The 22,820-nt window shown below is 42.5% G+C and overlaps 1 protein-coding gene across 1 annotated transcript in view; it reads left to right on the top strand.

Moving 5' to 3' along the window:
• UST (uronyl 2-sulfotransferase) overlaps positions 1-22,820 on the top strand; it is a 388,259-nt gene that overhangs the window by 154,806 nt on the left and 210,633 nt on the right. Inside the window, exon 4 of the mRNA XM_019526747.1 lies at positions 15,269-15,424. Within this exon, the coding sequence (XP_019382292.1) occupies positions 15,269-15,424 (156 nt within the window). The remainder of the gene's footprint in view (positions 1-15,268; positions 15,425-22,820) is intronic.

Genomic DNA, 22,820 nt, shown 5'->3' with positions numbered 1-22,820 from the left:
TTGTTGCAAGGCTGGTATGAAAACGTTATACAGTGTTAAGTTGTCAAAGAGTATAGCCTGCACAAGTTGCAGAAGTAACTGTTGCTTATACTAGGCCTAATGCAGGGCTTTAAATGGAGTGTATGCAGTTAAATTAATGCTAAAATTCTTAACCAATCTCTGAATAAATTCCCACAACCATTGAGGACAGCACTGAATGGCCCATTTACTGTACATAAGAGTCCTCTAAATTTAGGATACACAAGTCTTTCTGGATGGTATTAACAGCAGTATGCATGTGTAAGACACTTCAGAGTGATGATTATTCAGATGGATCAGTGTGTCCAGTTTAAGGCACTGACTAGACCTTAAGAAAAGGATTCCTCCAAGGCAAGCAATAAGAATAAAAGGTCTAGAAAACTTGATCTCATGAGCAGAGTGGTAGTTAACCATGATAGGTCTGAACTGTCAGAGGGCAGAGTAGCTTTGCATCTTATAGACTTGCTCACAACAGTTTATGCATCTCTGATTCAGTTAGCCAAGTGGTTTTCAACCTTTTTTAGTAAGTATACCCCCAGCAGCTGGATGTGGGAGGTGGGTAGGAGGGGGTGCCACATGCAAGCTCAACCCCGCCCCCTGGGCAGCACCTGTACAGCCCACAGGGGGGCACTGCTCCTGGGAGGCAGCAGCACAGGGTTGTGGGTGGTGGCGCTCTGTCCCCGCCTTCCCACGCATACCCCCTAGGGCCTTCCCAAATACCCCCAGATGACAACCCCTGAGTTAGCCTATAAGGTTATAGTTTATAGGCCTTCTGCATGGCCTAATGAGTAAATGTTGAAGAAACTGGGTTTGTTTAATTTAGGGAGAAAAAAGACTGAGCTGGATGGATAATAGCAGTCTTTCAGTATGTAAAAGCTTGCTATGAAGAGGATAGTGTTCAATTTTTTTTCTCAGGCTACTGGGACACAGACAAGAAGAAATCAACTTAACGTGCCATCTAGATCTGCAACTTACAGAAAACTTTCTTTTAGGGGTTGATGCACTGGAATGTACTACTAGGGGATGTTGTACAATCTTCTTTTTTGGAGGCTTTTATATTTGATGTGCTTGAGCCTGCTTCAGAGCAAGGGGCAGGACTAAATTATCTGTTGGGGTCCTTCCCTGCCCTACAGTTCTAGATGCTGTGGTTCTAGGTTTACTATTCATTATCCTGGCACAAGGAATTCATCAACCACAGTGCCCACTTCAACTTGCCCATTAAATAATGTGTCTCTTTCACCAACATACAGCTCTGCTCTTCCCATTCAAAGGGTAACTTGTTTAAAAATTGCAAATACTTTCATGTTGCTGCAACAAAACACCATAGGCTTGATTCATATTGTTACATCAGTTTTACACTATTGTAACAGCACTAACAACATACCTAAAACTAGCATAACAGATTGAGGAATTAGGCCATGAGAAATATGCAAGCACATACTGCATTACTTGTGTTGCATGAAATTTAAAAGGAGCAAGGGAAAATGTGCTGAAGTGTGTAGCCATGAGTTTGGGAACTGACTATTTGGACAGCAGTAAAATTTTTCCTGTGTTCTTTTTCCTTTTTGACTTCTTATTGCTATTCCAGTAGCACCTACTAGACCATAGTAGAGACCAAGCATTTATTGCATCCTTTATGAAGACCTGATCCAAGGTTGATAGGAATGTTTGCATGGATTTTGAACAGCTTTGGAGAGGCTTTGAACATATCACAGAAACTATTCAGTTTCTAGCTGGTACATTTTATTTTCACAAGCTTAAGAATTCAAACTATAAAAGTAAGTATATCTAGAATCCTGGTATTAGTTGTACTCTGTGCTCCTTTTTTTCATTTAATTTACCTGAGTACTTTGGGATCTTTACAGGACTTTTTTTCAACACGTCCTTCCGAATGGATTAGTTGCCAAATTTTGAAATGCTGATTTTAAAAAAAGTTGTTTTTTTTTTCCAATTGAATCCCTCATTAAGTGAAAAGGAAACACACAAATCTGGTGGCTTTGTACTTTTGCTTTATTTCTAATAATCCATCCATCCTATGCAGCTTTCCTGAGTTAGCTCTGCAGCACGTTCAGTTCCTTCTATAGAAAGTTGTCTAGTCTCCTCCTTAGAGTTGATCAGCTTCAGCAGGAAGTTTAGTTGTTTTAGCAGCTGCTTCAGTCTGCAGCCTGGGCTGCCATAGAACCAGGCAAGTTGGTGCCTCAGGCAGTGGATCTGTGTGATTCAAGAGGGACTGGAGAAGGCTAAGCAATAGTCTGCTTATTTACTTTTGGAGGGTTTTTTTTTTTTTACCTATTTCAGTTACATCCCCTTCTAAGTTATACCTGCAAGTTAGGTCATTCTTTGTTTTCAGAGCTTAAGAATTGCTTAAGATGAGTTTAAGGAGGCATCTTTCTGAGATGTGCAGTTTCTGGGCACAGCCATTGTCATCTTCAAATACATCCATGGCATAGAAACTGTCTTGTCCGCTGCAAATTCAAGGGAAAGGACACTTTGGACCTCTGCTTCTGTCTGGGACTGTAGAAATAGAAGAGGATCCAAAATAAACTCCCGGTTTGCTAACAACTTTAAAAATACTTATTTATATAACTCTTTAGCCCATATTCCCTTCATTAATGACCTTTTTCACTCAGACACTAGGAGCATTTTTACACATGCTCCTGACGTGGCACTGCAGGCACTTTTAATTAGTGAGCTGCTCTAATTAAAAGCACCTGTGCATCACGTGTATCAGCAGCACAGCGTGTCTCCACACTGGCAGAATGGCAGCAGTGTGCTTTGAAGTAAAGCACATTGAATGTGTTTTAATTGGAAGTGCACCACCACCATTTTCTCAGTGTGGTGGCACACTGTGCCACTGATACATGTAACCTGCAAGGCTGCCAGAGTGTATTTTTTATGTACTCTGACAGTGCATTGGAGCAGGCTCCCCGCATGTGTGTAAGTGCCCAAAGAAGGTAGAAAGATTGCATTGACATGTTCTAATATGACACAGAATCATACTGACAAGAAAATGAAGGCCTGTTAAAAGCAAACATTTCACTTTGGACTTCTAAAGTCTCATTTCCATAACGCATATGGAGAGACTCTGAATATCTCTGACCCTAGGTAAGAGAGCTGCAGAATGAGAAACAAACTTCCATTATGAACTTGATTTTCTCAGTTAAGAGATGGAACCACCAAAGAGGGTTGTTTGCTCAGATGCTGTTTAGGAAGAATTGAGCCCCTGGGCAGATCGTGGTAGAGTTAACCTGGCTGGTAGGGGGTAGTAACCAAATAGCCTTGTAGTTTTTTTCAAGCCTTTATTAGAAAGATAAACAGTAGATTTGCTGACATCGTAAACATGGAGTAAGACCAGAGGTAGGCAGGATGGATCTGGCCCACCAAGAGATTCTCTCTGGCCCATGGTGGGTCCCTCGGTCCTTCCCGGCCCAGGAGAAGGGAGCAGTTCAGGCCATGGCACATGCAGATAGTCCCACTGCTAAGTGGGTGGCAGGGAGGGGATGGCACGGTGGCTGGACTCCACTTTCTGTCAGCTCTTGTGGCAGTGGCTCCCTCTGGCAGCTGCCACCTCCAGACCTGGTCCTACTGCCTGGGCACCCTGGCCCATGTGCCCTGCGCCCACCACTAGGAGTGCTGGACAGAGCAGGCGGGCAGGGTCTCCGTGGAAACTGGCTGGGACCCCACGGGCAGGGCATGTTTTGCAGCTCTGCCCTGGGCTCTGGCCCTGCACTGCCACCAGCCTGCAATCCCGACTCTGGCCCCTGCCTGCCCATCCTTCTCCTGGACGCCTCTCCCTGCCTGCTTGTGGTCCCATCTCATCCATCTGGCTGAGTGGGCCCTGCCTACCAGGGTCCTGGCTGGTTTCCATGGAGATCCCCCGGTGGTGGGTGCAGCATGGATGGGCCTGTGTCAGAAAGGCTCAGTTGCCCCTGCCATGCTGGGCCAAGTCTGCCTTCCCAGCCTGCAACAGCTCACCAAAATCCCTAAAGTGGCCCTCCAGCCAAAATAATTGCCTACCCCTGGGTTTGACTTGTATCTGCATATCTGAAGTGTTTGTACTATAAATTATTTAGCCAATCTTTCCAAAATGTTACACAGTTTAACTGAAGATCAAACTGCTGTTGAGAGAGCTCCGACATTTTGCATGAAAGAGAAGTGTCACTGCTGTTGGAATTCACGTGTACATGTGCTGAGTCACTGAACAGTCTTCTCATTAATGCATTTTCACTGTGAAATGCCCTTACTCTACCTGTCTGGATTTCATCTAAAAGTCATTCTTGTCAACTGTTATCATCTCGAACAGTCAGGAAAAAAAATTCTCACTACTTAACCTGACAGTTAAATTGTCATGTCACTTTTCAAACCCTTTGAACAAGCCACTGTAATTAGGCTCTAGGTTTCACTTCTTGATAACTGTAATTAGAACTGATCATGTAACTCAAAGTGAATTGTATGTCTGAATGTTTTATATTATGTCTTTGTTTTGACACAACATTTAGTGTGCTGTACAGTAATTATTTTGAAGTTACACAGTTATATGTACATTACAGCCAGATATATACCAGATAAATTAACTTGTAATATACCAAGAGTTATACTGCAGTGTTACAGTACAGGGCTATAATGTACAAACAAATTATCATCACAGTATACACATACAGATGTGATCTAATCCTTTTCTTGTTACCATTGAGGTAATATGAGGGTTTGTTCCTCTGCCACAGTATGCCACTGTCTTCTCCACCCCCTGTTTTTTGGTACAGTTTCTGTTATTGCAATGGGAAAGCAAAACAGAAGTGATTTAGAGCTCATTAATCTCTCCTATTTTGAGATCTGTATGATAGTGAACCAAATTCTCTGACAGATGTCTTTGGCTAGGGACAGACCTTGAAAAAACCTGAGCCTGAATTGATTCAATCTTTGCAGGCTAGTCTAACCTGACTAGGCTGAACTGACTTGAAACTAGACAGACATTCTGTCTGGACTGAGGAAATTCAGGCACGTGCCTGCAGTGGCTTAGGCTAGAAGCTCAGGGGCACTAGAGCAGCCCTCCCTTCCCTTCTGCAGGGAGCTGAGCTGAAGGAGGCATGGCCAGGCCCTGGCAGGACTCTCTCATTAGGGAAGTCTGCCTGCATGGTCCCAGGCATTTTCCCACTGGCTGCTCAAAGGGTGGGAGTGCTGCCAGCCCCCAGCCCTGGTCTAGCAGTCTGAGGCACGGGGTGCGGGGGTGCTGTGCATGCGTCTGTTGATGATACAGAGCTTTTCAGTCTCCCTCCCTGCTTCTTCATACTGTCTGTAGCAAACTGTAACAGGCAAGCAAGCCAGCTGAGGGCTGATGAGGATAAGAGTCTTTATCACACCGATTAGCAAAACAATGGCCTCTCTCCATTACTTCAGACTTCTTAAACAGCTTACTGGCTGACCTGTTGATTAGCTCCAAACAGCCCTAAGCAGTTACTGTTCTGTCTGCCTGCCCCAGTGAAATTGGAGAGAGAAACACACACAGACACTTCTCAGCATTAGCTAGCACACCACATGCCTAGCGTTTGTGGGGCTGGGGTCTGTGCTGTGGGAGATGAGAGGGAGGAATTGAGGATTTCCTGCTTGAGCACTGAGGGGTAGTGGGGTGGGGGGAAGCCAGGCAGACCCTGCTGTGTCTGCAGTCTCTGCTGGAGCCTTATGCAGCATTAGCTAGTAACCACATAGTAGCTATGGTCCATTCTGTGGGAAAGAAGGGGAACGGATCTCTGCTTAAGCAGCAAGTGGTGATGGGGTTGGGGGAGGGGAAAATGGGGAAGCCAGCAGACCCTGCTGTGCCTGCAAGTCTCTGCTGGAGCTCTGGTCAGGGCGCAGAAGGGGGGTGGGGGGGCAGCTCTGCTATGGAGCAGAGCTCCGCCAAGTCCTGAGAGCATGCTGGGATCCTGGGGGACTGTGATTTAACTTAAACAAGGAAGGGGTCTGGGACAGACATTGCATAAACCAGTTTGAGCCGGATCAATTAAGTCTGATACTACGTTCAACCAGGTTTATCCCAGATTGGTTTCAGCCATTTTCAAACTGGTTTATGTGCACTGAACATCTGTTCTGTTACAGGTTTAAACCAGTTTGTGATCACTGAAACCAGTTTATGTGTAATGTCTGTCCCTAGCCCTAGTGTCGATAAGGGAGAGATTACTTGAACTCTTCAAGGGAACCTAAAAAGCAGAGGAGTAAGATGTATTAAAGAGGACTAATGTCATGGAGCAGATATCAGCATGTAAGAAGCACTGGAAAATTGAGAACCTTTTCACCTAATACATTTGCTTAATACCTAGTATACTGGGAACCTGGGAACTGAATAAAGTCTGTAGGTGTTATTGTAATACAAAACAAGAACACATTGCTGCAATATTGAGTACATTTGATAAAGTTGTCCATACTCTGCCCTGTTGTAAATAAAGTTTTGGTTACATTTCCATAGTAACCAAAAGCTCTTATAAATTTTGCAAAACTTTAGGGTTTATCTTTGCAGCTTCTACTAATATACATAAGTGGAATCTAACTGATGCTTAAGCAAAGCATTTGAATATTGTCTTCCTGTGAGCTAAAGAAGGATTTGAAAATAATAGCTCTGATCAGAAACAAGCATTCCAAGTTCCTGCATGTACATGCTTCTCTTTTATGTGGTCTGCAGTGACTATCATATTTTGACCCAAAAGCCGATGTGCATAGTAAGTATGTGAGACAGAGAAACAGAATTTCAGAGTTGAGGGTAGACAGTCCAGCTTGGCTGCACCTGTACTTTGCTTTAACTGGTAGAACTATTCAAACACAAAGCTGTAGTGAAAAATATATACCATTGTGTATTATTTACAGAATGATGTTGCTATGATTCAGCCACAGTCAAGTTGGGGACTTAGTGAAACTGATGATAATGGAGTGAGTGAAACTCTCCATATGATGAAATACCTGTACGGATCTAGTATTGTGTTTTTTCACTACGTTGCACAGGGGAGTTCTGGATTTGGCCCAAATCCAGCACCTAATCCATGTTCCTGAACCAGGGAATAAGTAAATACCCAAATAGAAGATACAAAATGTATATTGCAGAGCTGCTCCATACACGGCTTCACAATAACTGGCTTCCTTAATTACCCTATTCTCTCCCTGTTGGAGCTATGATTAAATCTGTGTATAGGACCTTTAGACACATTCCCCTCATTCCCCAGCCTGTGTGTCTGAACTTCGAAGGCTGTGACAGAAATGGGCTACGTGTTGCATGTAAAATAGTCTTTGCATGGCCCTCGGGCATCCTGGTACACCTTGTGTAACAGAACTCTGTTAGTTCTTCAAAAAGGCCTTAAAAACACTTTGAAAGAAGGGAGCTGGTTTTGTTCTTACTCTTACAGGAGGTGACCTTGTAGTTTGTAAAACTTCTTTTGCACATAGTCTAATGAAGTTAGAGTACATGATGAGTGAGTACTGTTGGTTTTGCCGTACAATGAAAGGAATAAAAATGAGCAAATCCAGATCATCACTCACTTGAGTCTTTAAATCAGAATATGTTTTATGGTTCTCTGATATACTAATAGCACTTTTTATCTCCCTGTCATAGATCCTATTGTACAGCATTGTTCAGTACAATAAAATGTGTTTGACATTAACCAGTCAAGCATCATTGACAGTTGTTTTGGAAAAGCCTAGCAGCAGCTATTACTTCCAGACATTACATCCATCACCCATAGGGTTCTACAGCCGTAAATTCTGGTATCCCTGTTCAGAGGAAGTAATGCATCTGTCAGAAAGGTCGGTTAATGAATTCACATTTATAGGACTAGGTTCAAAATGGAAATATGTGTATTATGAAATAGTGCAGACTTTTTCTGTTGATAGTTTTTACATGAGCCTGGAATGTCTATATTCTTTTGCAAACTTGTGATCTGTGGCTCATATCACATGGGTGATTACCAAATACTTCCTCTCCACTCTAGATCTTTGGGAGGATGATAGCGTTTCACAGATGGGTAAAAACAAAGGCCCCTATAATAAACTTTACTGTTAAGTATTAGTAATATTGGAGGTAGGATTTGAAGGGTGTACTACTGTGTCATACCTAATACTCTTCATAATTAATAGCTGTAAGTGTGTAGTATGTTTACATGTATATCATGGCATTTGGGTTTCACTTTTTGGTCTTATTAGCATAGTAGTTAAGTAGCTTTCTCTCTTAGCATAATAAGGCGGCTTCTTTGCTACTAGAAGAATCCTTCATCTTGCCTAACAGAGATCTACTAAGTGCTCACTGAGTTTGAGTACTCTAAAAATCCACACAACTATCACGGACCATTTTTGTACATCCCACTAGCCTCATGCAGTTTTATGACTGTTTTTTTGTCAAATAATCCCCAGCCAATAGAATACTGGTACACCAAGAATAAAACTGGCTGTGGGACTGGGAAAGCAGCAAGGCAACAGGAGATGCCTTCCCTCTCATCCCATGCCCATTTTCTGAGTGAAACGCATCTTGGCTAGATAGAAGATTCAGGCCATACATCTTGAGGTATTTAACTGCAGTATTTTACTCTCAGAATAAAAGTGATTTCTTTCTTTAGTGAGTGTCCTACATTTGTGGAGATTAGGACATATGATATCGGAAAGCACCCATTTTCTGTAATTGCTCATGTAATGAATTAGATACGAACAAAATAGTCTGTTGTGCATATTTTTTTAATACTGGTGAAATTCATTGGTCTTGTAACTATGAACTTCATCCCTCTAGTTGAGTTTAGTTAGAAGTGTAAAATGATGGCTAGAAAGGGGGCACTATTCAGGTGAATTAGAGTACATCCATGTCCTTTTCAACTGCCCTCATTGCTCATTCCAGTAATTGCCTATAAATTCCAAATAGCACAGCACTACTCCACTTAGAGTTCCCTTTGAATAGTTTAACTTTCCAAGCAGTATCTCAACTGCTTTTCCAAGTAGTAGCTGACATGTAAATTTTCAGCAGGTTATATTGGAACCAGTGGTCTCTCAACAGAAACTGTTACTAAATCGTGATATAATGTAAAAAAGCATTTTTCATAAAGCAAGTTTGGCACCCCATGCATTATCCTGTGAAGTAGTTAGAATTGCAATTTGTTGCTGGTATTAACTGGTTACAGTGGAGAACAGCAGTATACTTGTGCCTTTTGGCTCCAAAAATTCTTGTTTGTACTTGTGATTTGATAGCTAAGTTATGCTGTCCTTGCATTGCTACAAAGCAAGTGCTGGGCTGTTACTAAGGTCTGGGCCTTTGCTGAAGAAACACCTTAGGCAAACTAGTCATGGATACATCCAAACTGCACCTCATTTTGCACTGATAACCACTCCTCGCCTTCTGTAATTTCTTAGTGTCTTCGTACAATTTAAGAATAGTTTTCACACTAAGGCCAAAATCTGATGCAGAATAGCTCTTTTTCTGTCTTTCTAAAATGAACTTGGCGCACAATGTCAAATCTATTGTGGGTGAATATCTTTAAACAGTAATATAACTAAGGCACGGTGACTGAGCCACTGGTGACTGACTTGGATGGGAGTGGGGGAAGGAGAAAAGCAGCATAAAAAAACATTGTTGCCACAGCAATGCAATTGTATTGGTGGCATGGTGGAAGCTAGACATTGCTGCTATACCTGTGTGTCGCAGCTGCCTTGGTGCTAGGGGGTCTTACCAGGCAGCTCAGCCTGGGCTATATGCCTAGTGGGCCACACTGTTGGGCCTCCTGATTGCCCGCGGGGACAACAGCCAAGGCCAGGCAACGGTTGCTGCTGAAGGTCTACCCTGACAAGCCTCTGCGATCTAGTACTTCTTGTTCCCTGACCCCGCTCACTATTTCTGGATTCACCTTCTGGGTTTTCCCTTGGAGTTGGTATTTTGGATTCTGCCTCCTGAAATTTGACTTTGCATGTGATTCGGATCCTGCTTTTGGATTTTCCCTGAATCTGGTAACTTGGTAGCTGTTTCCTGACCCCAGATTTGATCTGTGTTTTGGCCTGTCTCTGGCCCTCCTTCGGTAGCCTAACCACTATGTCAGATGGCCCACGACCTGGCCCATTACATCTAGGTGCCTGGCTACATTGTTATACCTCCATCTTTAAATATATTCTAATTTTGCCATTAAGGCCTTTAAATTCCATGTATTTTATCCAATTGCTCTTCATTACAGTTTTTCCTATGATGACCAATTTGTCTTTTAACAAGTTTGTGATGTGTTTGGTTCTGCCTGTTGGAGATAAAGAACAGAGTGCCTTGTAAGACAGAAGAAGTAAGCCTCATAGGACAGTTTTATATATGTACTGTAGAATGCACATCAGTAGCACACACTCACTTCTCACCAGTTTTTCTTTAACAACTGACACAACCCAAAGGGAAAATCAGAATTTAGACAACTGTAAGAGATCAGTGAAAGGAGTCACACCCAGAGGGTGGTGGTGGATGGGTCGATATTGACCTGGAAACATGTGGGCAGTGGAGTCCCGCAAGGCTCGGTCCTTGGACCAGTGCTATTCAATGTCTTCATCAGTGACTTGGACGAGGGTGTGGAGAGCACCCTGTCTAAGTTCACAGATGATACCAAATTATGGGGCAAAGTTAACAAACCAGAGAGTAGGGAATGGATCCAGGCAGATCTGGGCAGGTTGGAAAAATGGGAAGAACGAAATAGGATGCAGTTCAACAAAGATAAGTCCAAAGTGCTGCACATGGACAAAAATAACCACCAACACACTTACAGGCTGGGGGATGACCTTCTCAGTAGCAGAAAGGGATCTTGGAGTTGTAGTTGACTCCAAGATGAATGTGAGTTATCAATGTGACGAAGTGACCAACAAGGCTAATTGCACTTTATCGTGCATTAGCAGGTGCATGATGAACAGGTCCAGGGAGGTGATGCTTCCCCTCTATGCGGCACTGGTCAGGCTGCAGTTGGAGTACTGCATCCAGTTTTGGGCATCATAATTCAAGAGGGATGCAGAGAATCTTGAGAAGGTTCAGAGGAGGGCCACTCATATGGTCAGAGGCCTGCAGGCAAGGCCCTACGAGGAGAGACTGAGGGACCTAAATCTCTTCAGCCTTCACAAGAGAAGGCTGAGAGGTGACCTGGTGGCTGCTTATAAATTCACCAGGGGAGGGCAGCAGGGAATAGGAGATGCTCTATTTACAAGGGCACCCCCTGGAGTAACTAGGAACAATGGCCACATATTGATGGAGATCAGATTTAGGTTAGACATTAGAAAGAACTTCCTCACAGTAAGGGTTGCCAGAATCTGGAATGGGCTTCTAAGGGAGGTGGTGCTCTCCTCTACCCTGCGAGTCTTCAAGAGGAGACTGGACAAGCACCTAGCTAGGGTCATCTGAATCCAGCACTCTTTTCTGCCCAGGGCAGGGGGTTGGACTCGATGACCTACTGAGGTCCCTTCTGATCCTAATATCTATGAATCTATGAAAGCTGGTAGAATAAAAATATGTTACAGTTTTCTTTGTAGATCCAAGTTCATTGGAATGCCTAGGGTCCAGTGGAGGGAGGAAAGGTATGATGCAGCTTAGTGCAGGGGTGTGAAAGATGTGGCGCACAGAACCGTATCATCTAGCCCACAGTGCTACATGCCACAATGCAGTGCATGCTGGCACATGAAACCCATCTGTCCTGGGTTACAGATGGCTTGGGACTGGTCTGGGGCACACTTCATGCAGTGCCTGTGGCAGACTGGCCCTGGACTGGATCTGGGGCTGATCCAAATCAAGCCCACAGACTAACCCCACCTGCTGAATCTAAAACACAGTGTGTGCCATGTTTGGGGCTGGGGCAGGTGTGTGCTACATATGCACAGGCTGGAGCCAGCACACATGCTGCAAGCAGCACCTGCTCTGGACCAGCCCTGCAGACTGGATCTGGCACATGGGGCCAGCCTGTGGGCATGGTTCAGCCTGCAGATTGGCCCTGTGTTTGGCACAACTAAGAGCGTCCCTAATTGAATCCTTGAAGAGAGGTACAATAGGAAAAGTAGAGAAGCAAATAATGGTTAATTAATTTTTGCCTTTAAGGAGTTGCCAGATGACCAACAATGAAACCTAGAAGGTGTTTTAAAGAGGTTATAGCATATTGTAAATGAAAGGCCTGGAAGTAATGAACTTAATGTAAATAGTGTTAGAGAAACCAGAATTGCAGAATGCGTAGGAAGTTAGTTTTGCTAACCAACCTAGCAAAGAAAACTTTTGTTTCTTAATGTATTGGAAAAGAGGACAAGGAGAAAGTAAGCACTGCTATCCTTTTGGCCAAGAATTCTGCATAATTGCATAATGGTATTTTAATGAGAAAGGGTTGAAATTACAACAGGATATACAGTACTTAAAAGATTTATGATCCAGAGCTAGCTTGAGACCACTGGTTTTTTTTTACTTCATTTTGTGGTTGACGAAAGCAAAATCTCCCAAAGTTGACCTGTTAAATTACATTCAATGTGTTTTCTTCTCTCTCTTGGAACAGCTGCAGGACTATAGATATGACTACTGGGAAGGAACTTGGAGCAGATGTTTCTGTATATAAAAACTAATTTTGTTTAAGAGAATAAGCCAACAGCAGCAGAAACCCTTGTGTAACTATTAATAAAAAATCATCAATTATTTCTTTCTCCTGGCACTTTTTTTCAAAAAAAGGAACTAAAACTAGAGTCTGCTGCTCCCATATACAACAGCTGGCACAGGAGGTCACCTTCATCCCCCAACAACCTTGAGAAGCTCATACTCTCAAAGCTCTTTATAATCATTATACCCATTACTCAGGCTGGTCAGTATTCCAAAGTTTCAGTGACTATCGATCTTGTCTGTAGCAATTTCTTGTCAGTTTCTCACTTCAGTTATTATAATAAGGGCCTTTGTGATTTTGCTGTGTCTTGCCCCTTGGTTCTGCAAACCTTTAAAAATTCAAGTTTTTATTACCCTACTTTCTATATTCTTGCACTTTGTTTTTAAAGCTAGTGTCTTCCTACATATGATTTGGTTGAAGTGGTCTTCCTTGATTGTCTCATGATTCCCTTGGTTACTTTCAATCCATACCTAATCCCATTTTGTAACATAACTGTTTTGGAGAAAAATATAGTGCAATAGCTGTTCTTTATCACTCAGCACATAGTTTTCCCCTTAACTTAAATATCCAGTGTTTAGCATACAGTTTTTGGGGGAGGGGTGTTAAACATTTTTCCTATTCTCAAATACCATACTCGGTTGAAATACTTAATGATTATAAAGAGCTTTGAGAGTATGAAGTGCTATGAGTGCTTAGTATTATTTCCTTCCCTAAAAATAATACCAGGAATTAATACATCAATACATATTTCCTGTGGCCCTGTGCAAATAAACCATTCAGATAAAGTGTTAGGACTTTCTACCTTATTATGGACACAAATGTAGGAAGAATCATTTTGATAATCCAAAACATTAAAAATTAAACTGAGACGAAACCGAAAAATACATTTTACTACACAAATGCCCAAGTCTCCAGATAAAACCTCTTACCTTTCCATCAAAGGTAATATTATGGTCAATCATTGTTAGAAACAGACTAATGTTCCTTGTAAGAAATTACTGTCTGACCTTGTTGATAGGAAGAAGATTCTATTCAAATTGTACTACACTATACAGGAATATGTTGTGGGTTTGGTTCAGGTCACTTATTTCACCATTGGGTCATTTGAGATCCCATCAAGTAGCTCCTGTGAATGTCTTTTATTTATAGCACTAGAGAGATGCCAGTTCATTGAACAGTGTTTCAGAATGGAGCAAGTAATCCATTTATGAGTTAGAAACAACTCAACTCTACATTCAACATAGCTGTTAAAGCCCAATTCATACTCAGTCTCCTAGAAGATTTATTCTGCCTCTCTCAGAAAAAAGTTAATCATTAATTTTTACATAGGTGAGAGGTGCTAGATGGGTGAATTTGGAGTCTAAAGGCAAGATTTTTTTCTACCTATTGAACATCCAAGTGACTTTATGTGCCTGTTTTTACCCTGCTCAAGTCCCCAAAAATTCATGAATGCATCTACTTTCATAACATGCAATCCTCTGGCCCTTACAACTGAGTCGTACAAAAAATAACAAAGAGGAGTATCCACCTGCCTCCTGTAATAAGTTGTTCAGGGACTCAAACAGGGTGGAATAAATTCACTCTTAGGTACCAAAGCCTACCTATGCACTTAAATGGATGAAATTAGAATCTGGCCCTCAAACAATGTATCAACCAAACATTTATAGCTCAAGCATCCCTGAAATTGTCCTTTCAGCGTTGTCAACTGTGCCTGTAATGGGCCATCTCCAGAGCTAGATAACATTCTGAGAACGTTTCTCTTTGTCTTCTGCTGAAACAGTTAGGGCTGATTGTGATAATGCATATTGTAATGTAGGTACAAGCAGCAAACGTAACCCCTTCAATTTCTTTAATAAGTCATTGAGCAGCAGCCTAGTGTCTCGTAGTCACAACTGACCTGGGCTAGCACCTTAATCTGCAAACTAGAGGTGGAAGTCTCCTTATCTCATCTACATCTTTTGAACTATCTAGCCTTCCATTAATATGCTAAAGAATATAAGGCATATGTTTGTAGCTTGCTAGTAGAAATAAATGCTTATAATTTAGATATGGATAGAATCATAGGATTTGAGACAAGTAGACCTAGAAGGAGCCTCAGAAGGTCATCTAGTCCATGCTTCTGCTCCAGGCAGAAGCATCCCTATCTGCATCATGCTGTACAAGTGTTTGTTTATCTTATTAAATGTGTGAAGTCTTGCACAACTACCAGGCACAATGCTCCAAAACACCAAGAATACCCTAATTTACTAGATAAAGCAGGGGGATCAGGACTGTCAATTTTTTGTTACTGCTGTTTGTTAAAATACACTCAAAAGATCTCAAGAAGGACTGTGACTTCTGCTGCAGAGTAAGGCCAAAACACCCCTATAGTTCATGTTGATTTGACTGTGGGGTAAAATTTCCTTCCTGACCCTGAGTGGAGGAACAAGACCCTCTCACCAGGAACCTCCAGTTTTTTTAGACCCAGCAGGAGTATTGGCATACCCCAGTCAAAATCCCCAGCCTTGGGTGCACCCAGCGCTGGGGATGCATACAGTATCCTAGCCATGTTTCTCTCTGGAGTTGCAGCACATTTCCTTGGTGTCTCTGAGTATATAGAAATGTAAATATTAATATGCTAATTGTATTTGTCTTCATTCTTTATCTAGGTACTTCCTTTCCCTAGCCAAGTGGTGTACAACAGAGTTGGAAAGTGTGGGAGTCGAACTGTGGTTTTACTTTTGAGGATCCTCTCAGAGAAACATGGGTTCAACCTAGTCACATCTGATATACATAACAAGACTAGACTGACCAAAAGTGAACAGGTAAGTTGTTTATGTTCATTTTCTTTACTGTAAAGTTAGAAAAGAAAATGATAGGTCTAGTGATGTCACACTGAAAATATTCTGCTATGCTATTTGAATTAAGGTTGTTTTGGTTAGGGGGAGAAATTGTTGTAGCCAGTTTTTTTTAATGCAATCCTGTTCGTTTATCAAGGGTGTATAAGGTCCTTGAATAAAGCAGAAATTAAATAATAGGAGAGAGTTTCTTTACTTACAGCCAGAACTTGGCCCCAACACTTTTTTTCAGGACCATGCTACCAGTGCTGTTATGTCCGTTTCTGAGCTTTCCTTAGTTTCTCACTCTCCTCTGGTTTTTTCTGTGTCTGACACTTTTCCCCTCTGCCCAAAATGGTAAATCAGTTGGCTGTCCCTTGATATGAGGATTATGTCTGCCAAGGGGTGGGGATTACAGGTGAGTTTTAAGGTGTCTGAGGAGTCTGATCTGTGCTCTACAAGTTTTTCCACAGATATGACAAGTGATGCTCTGGGGGGGGAGGGGGGAGTAACTGTTGGCTAGGATGTTGTGTGCTTTCCTTCCTCTTCTGTTATTTTTTGGATTCCTGAGCAAGACGGTTCTGTTTGAAGTGGGCTCTGCCTTGATGTATGGTGCAGCGTCATTAGACCTGTTACCAGCCAGCACTTCCCAATTTGTAGGGATGATGCTACCCTTCTTAAGTTATGCTTTCAGGATGTCCTTGTAGGTGTTCATCTATCCTCTGTGGGTCCTCTTACCATGACTAAGTTGAGAGAAGAGGACTTGCTTTGGAGCTGAGTGTCAGCCATCTGCACAAAGCAGCCAGCCCAGCAGAGTTGACATTTTGTGATCTTTACCTCAATGCTGGTTATATTAGTGGCAGAGAGGGTCCTGGCATTGGGGTCTTCCCATCTAATGCAGAGGATCTTCCTGAGGCAACGCTGATGGAAACATTCGAGGTGCTTAAGATGGCTTCTGTATATCATCCACGTCTCACACCCATAGAGGAGGGTGGGGATCAGCCCTGCATTGTAGACCAGGATCTTAGTTTCCATCTGCAGATCTCAGTCAACAAAGACACGGTGAAGCAGCTTTCTGAAAGATACTCTGGCACAGCAAATCCTATGTTTGATTTCTACATCAAGACTGATTGAGTGACTGGGAGAGGTGACTGCCAAGGTATGAGAAATGTTTTCCACAGATTCTCCATCAGTGGTAATTTGTTGGGGGAGAGAGGCAGCTTGTGCTGGGGCAGGCTGATGGAGCGCCTTGATCTTCCCAATGTTAAGGGAGAGTCCCACGCTGTGATAGGCACCTGAGAAAAAAATCAAGGCTTGACTGCAGATCAGTCTCATTGTGTGTGAGGATAACAACACAGTTGTCAGTGTACCGAAGGCCAGTGATGCCAGTCTTGGTAATTTTCGTTTTGCTGTAAAGGCACTGCAGGTTGAAAAGCTTGACTGTCCATTTGATACTCAATCCCAATTCTGGGAGGAAGGCAGTCATGGATGAGAATCAAAATTACAGCAAGATAGGTGGGAAAAAAAAGGTTGAGACTATGATGCAGCCCTGCTTGACACCAGTACAGATGATAAATGGGTCTGTCTCTGATCCATTGCAAAGGACGGTGGTGGTTATCCCATCATGCAGTAGCCTGAGGACACTGATGAACTTCCGTGGACAACCAAATCTAGCCAGCACCTTCCATAAGATTTCAAGATTGATGGAGTCGAAGGCCGTGGTTAGGTCAATGAGTGCCATAAGCAGCTCCTGGTGTTGCTTGCTACACTTCTCCTGGATCTGTCACGCAACAAAAATCATGTTGGTGGTACCCCAAGGTGGTCTAAAGCCACACTGGGATTTTGGAAGGCAAGTGGGAGGAGGCAATTCAGAAAGATGTGAGTAAGAATCTTCCTGGCAAGGGAGAGGAGGGCAGCGCCTCAGTAGTTCCCATACACTGACTTGTCCCCTTTCTTGAAAATGGTCACAATGTTGGCATTCTTTTAAGTCAGGTGGAGCTTCCTCATTAACCCATATTTTGATGAGAAATTGGTGAAATTTTTGTGCTACTGCTTTTCTACTAGCTTTGAAGACTGCTGCAGGGATGCCACCTGGCCCTGGCACGTTATTGTTCTTCGTCTGAGTGATGGCACGCCAGACTTCCTTGAAGGATGGAGGATCAGCAAAAGGTTCTATTACTTCGTGTTGAGGGATGGACTCGATGGTGTCAGCTGAGATGTCAGATTCGTGGTAGAGTAGAGTCTTGAAGTACTCCTTCCAGTGTTCGTTGACGGATACATTGTCCATGAGAAGGGTGGAACTATCCTGGGATCACAAGGAGGTTGGGCCATTGGAATGTGGCCTGTGGATGTTTTTTATTGTTTGAAAGAAGCTTCTCATGTCATGTTGGTCAGCAAAACTCTAGATCTTCATGGCCTCTGCTTACCACCACTGGTTGTTGATGTCCCGTTGATAAGTCTCTTGTTTTTGCTGGTTGGAGGGTTGTGGCAGGGCACATTTGGTACCCACCACTTTAAGGGGCTTGAGCAGGCTGTGGAGCAGCCAATAGGTGCAGTTACGCCCAATTATGTGGTCACATGACCACAAGGGGGGAACCCAGATTGAATGAGGGCTGGGCAGCTAGGGTATAAGCCCAGGCCCTAGGAACTGAGCTGGCAGTTGCATCTAGGGAGCCAGTGGAGCAACATCAGACAGCCTGAGGAGAACAGCTTCTAAAACATCTGGAGGTTAGGGTAAGAACTATGGGCATGGAGGAGGTTCCTGTGGTCCTAGGTAAGACCTGAAACGACACCCTGTGGGGGTTAGATGGTGTGGTGTGGCAGTCTTCAAGAAATGCCACACCTGTGCCTCTCCAGTGAAAGGCAAGGATGAGGCACCATAAGGCCCCAGCCCCCTCTGCTTTGTGGGTACCCCACGGAGGGGGAAAGCTAGGAGAGGACTGCACAGTCACAGCCGCAGATGCCAAATTGTACTTCTGTGTCTGTAAGTTATGGCAAAATGACTATCACACAACTGCCACTTACATGCAGATTTGTGACTAGGGACTGCCAGAAATCACTGTTTCTGTCCCACTGCCACTTGTCCGTCACCACAGGACTTGGTTTGTGGGAGATGTTAACATCCCTGGCAGAGTGCTGTGCATAACTTCTTTTAACGTGGGGAAGCTGGTGCGCAAGTGACGAGCACATCAGCTTGACAAGAAGGAGCCCTGAATACTGGCAAGGATGTCCAAGACAATTAGAAACCTCCATCCCACTGCAGCCCTCATCCACATTCACAGCCACAGAGAACCAGCAGGTCTTCAAGTATGCCTGTTTCACCATTGGGGTCTTCAGGAGTTTGGACCATGCTTAGTCTGGAACCTCACCTTGGATACATTCGCCAGGGGAGACCCTACTAGGAGTGCAAGACTCCAGATGACATAGCTCTGAGGGTCATTGGAACACACAAGCCTGTCCACCATGACAAGGTTGTGGTCCGAGGAGAGGGTCCAAAATACAAACATATTACATGTTACCCCTTTTCACAAGACAGTACGCAGAAAGGCCCCTCTGCCTACATGCATCTGTGTTTTTTGGGTCAAGTTTCTATCATTTTGGTCATCTGGTTCCATAAAGGTGTAGAACAGTTGCTTATCTTTATCCAAGGGAAGGGCAATGAATACACCACCAGTTATCATAACAAGCCATAGCAATATTATAGATAAGATAGAGTTTCTAAATCCCAGTTACCACTTGAAACTGCAGATATAAAAGTCTATTACATCATCTTTTTCATTAAGTATTAATATAAATAATACCAAAACAAAACCTTTACAAAGCACTCAGTCAGGTATCCTGTGTGTACATTTTCTTGCTGAAAGGCTGTTCTTTTTAGTGATGATTCAGGTAAATGTTTGTAATAGCGGTCTGCATCACTGCTAAAATTAGCCATGTATAAACCACAAAAGAACAAGGTGCTTAACTTACAAATTACAAGGATGCTAATGGCACAGTACTTTAGTTAAGGATTGTTTAGATGTATTTAATTTTAAGCTTGTGTTATAGTTCTATTTTTAGGTGTAATACTCTACTACAAAATAATTCTTGACAAATGGTTTTACAGTTGAATAAATATATTCTCCGGTTTCTTTTTTCCCAATTTTCAGGAAGAGTTGTTTCATTCTTTTTAGGCTGTAGGAACAAAAAAATAGATATGGTAGGAGAATTATTATGGGCCTATTAAGAAAAAATTAAGTTCCTTAAACTTTCATAGATTATCATGGAAACCAGTACTGACACATTTGTTTTCATTATCTTGATGAGAACTTGCTGTTCCCCAGTTTCACAAGTATAGGCAACCCTCAAGTGAAGAAGGTAGTAGCAACTTCTGTATTGTTCTCATCACCTTCCTCCCAGATCTGATGCTTTTATATTGGCTCTCCTCATTCCAGTCAGCAGATTGGGCATAGCCAGCCTCTTCCACAGTTCTAGTCAGTGATTTTTATGGAGCTTTAATAGACACCTCCAACATTTGAGGGTTGAAAATGAAAACTGATTCAAATTACTACACTAATAAAGTAGGAACAAAAAATGAAGTATATATGTACTATGATGTATATAAAGATCGAATTTATAAAGCCCTTTTGTAAAGACTTCAGTGGATGGACAAAAGAGGTTAAAAACATAGAAGACTGTTTGCGAAAGAGAGACAGTAAGTATCTCTTCTTGTTTTGCATTCATGTTAATGAAGATCATAAACTGACATAATGTTGAACTTGGAAAGCCTTGCTGGCCTCACTGCTTTTACATTTTGAACTTGAATTCACTCTTGATGAAATGCAGCAGTTTGCTTGCTGTCCAAGTAGTTTTTCAAATTCTTTAGGCAGGGTTTTCTACTGATTTTGTTCCCAGTGGAACAAAACATTTTACTTTTCTTTTTTAAATAAATCAGAAACAAGAGGCAGCTGCTCTGAGCATCATAATACAGGGAGATAAATATCCATAGAGGAGAATCAAGGTGTCCTACCTTGCAAGACTGAATTTTAGTTTTCTTTTTCAAATAAAGTCATGACTAAGGTATCAACCCTGTTTATTTCACTTGGGAGAGAGTCCCATCTAGTTTTCTTGAGTCTTTTTGTTGTGCCATCTGGTGGAGTTTGCTGAAAGTGCAGCAGCATTCTGAATTCAAGTACTGATTATGCTGATCCATTTTGATTTGATGGGGCACTAAAGGACTTAGGATAAGGAAGGTAAGTTGGGGTTTCAGCAGATGGAGGAAATGCCCGCTTTGAGTTTTCCTCCTAGGTTTGATTTTATTCCTTTGATGGGTTTAAAATAACATTATGCTGTTTGGTTATAAACTGGGACCTGAGACTGAGTTAGCTGTCAGCCCTGTTTAAAACTTCAGGGTTCTGAACTCAAGCAAAAGTCTTCTTTTGTAACCAGTGCTTAAGTCTATGCCCAAACTTGCTGCTGGTATAGAGGAACAAGTAAGAATCTAGGCTAGAATAGAGTCAGGCCTATTATTCCTTAAGTCTGTAAAATCAAGCTTTTACTGCTCGTTTATTTAAATGTTATGGTGATATAAAAGTGGTGTTGTAGCAGTGATGGTCCAGCAATCATGCAAGAAGCAAGGTTTTCTTAGGGTGATATATTTTATTGCACCAACTTTATAGTTGGAACATAGTTAGACAGGCTTTTGAATATAAGATCTCCTTTATCAAGTCAGACCTTCTTAAATTGATCCAGACACTTGTGTACAAACATGAGGTTTTGGTCCAGGACACCATACTCAAGGAAGTCCAAAAAGGTTCATTTTCCCTGGCAAATCATATCCAGTCTCCCAGGAATTAGTAGAACAGTTTCAGCTTCCCAGGCAACTGCTCCAAGTACTCAGACTTCAGTGTCTTGAAGTCGGGATTGTAGGAGACCAACACTAAGCTCATTTGAAAATCCATGACCTGGTTCATGGCATGTCTAACTCTGTACTAATTATACAGTGATCCAGTAAGAGATATCACTCTAAGAAATCCTTAACTCTTGCACATTTATTTAAATTGTTTTATAATTGAGACATCTCTAAACATGGCAGAGAATTTATGCTAGCACAGTTGTTGTCAGGTAAAAGGGTCTTTGAAGATGGCTTGCTCTTGTTTGCTAACTTCTGAAATCCCTGAAAATGTTTGTCTTGTGTATTGTTCTCCTCAAGCACAGTGTACCATATAGACCTGTAGTTCTTGGTCACTCTTCTCCAGCAACCAAAATCTAGCATTGGGCTGTTACTGCCAAGGGCTGTATTAGCTGGTGATAGCATACTGGTGTATGATGCCACATTCCTGCTGCTTCTCATCCCTTCCCTTTTAATAATAGCTCTTTTTACCTCTTCGTAGAACTTTATTCAATATTTTAAGCTGGTTGCTACCGTCTAGGATGTTTGAAGGCAAATTATTTGCCCTTCAGTTATTTTCCTGAGCCAGGATAGAGGCAATTCCTAACAAGAGAGATCATGGCAGCATCAAGAGCGAGGGGATGAATTTCCATGCTCCTTACTACAACAAGCACATACTTCATTCATTCTTCTCTTTGTCTAGTCTGCCCTATAATGTATTTTCACTCTTTAGTTACAAGTATGTCCTCCTCATCTTCCTCTCCTTCCCTCTGAATTCACCACTGCTCTTTCTTCTCTCATTTTTCATCCACCAAGTGCTGTTGCTTATTCCTTTTGGTCTTCCTCAAACCTATCACTGACTTTGAAAGATTCTTATAAGTGCTCTTTGGTTTGCTTCACCTTTTTTCCCATTTATTCACAAAGTCTGACTGTTTCCTCCTCTTGCTTCTTCCTCACTACGGGCTTAGACATTCAGTTTCTCCAGGAAGAGTCCCTGTTCTCTCTGAAGAAACCAGAAGTGTGCAGAAGTTTTGTAATTTATCTCCCACAGTAAAAGAGACCACTTGGGAACAACCTGAGTGAAGTGGCTTCCCAGAGAATAGCTGTCAGGAGGTGGAACTTATGTACCAGCAGCAGATGCAGAGCTGACCTCCCCAATCCCAGTATGCTCTGCTCATTTTTCTGCCCTGTCCCACAACCGGTGCATCAGTCTCAGCCAAACAGAGAGCAGAACAAGATCCCTGAGTGCTTTGGGCTGGGAAGGTTCGGTGCTGAAGAATTTAGGGGGCATGTTATGCTCCTGGATTGTTCCTGCCTGAATCGCACTACAACAGTTGGGTGCAGGGAAACATACAAGCGTAATACTCCCTGCCCAGCATTGGCTGAGCTCAAACACAGCATGAGGAAGGGGAAAACATGAAGGACTCTTCTGGGCACAGCAAAGACCCTGCTCCTACCTTCCCTGACCCTAACTATCCCTGTCTACACTCACTTAAAAAAAAAAAAAAAAAAAAA

Source organism: Gavialis gangeticus, unplaced genomic scaffold (assembly GCF_001723915.1).
Source record: "Gavialis gangeticus isolate Ggan-Ray unplaced genomic scaffold, GavGan_comp1, whole genome shotgun sequence".
Classification (NCBI taxonomy): domain Eukaryota; kingdom Metazoa; phylum Chordata; order Crocodylia; family Gavialidae; genus Gavialis; species Gavialis gangeticus.
Note: the sequence above shows the minus strand (reverse complement) of the source record. Positions and strands in the feature narration are given on the sequence as shown.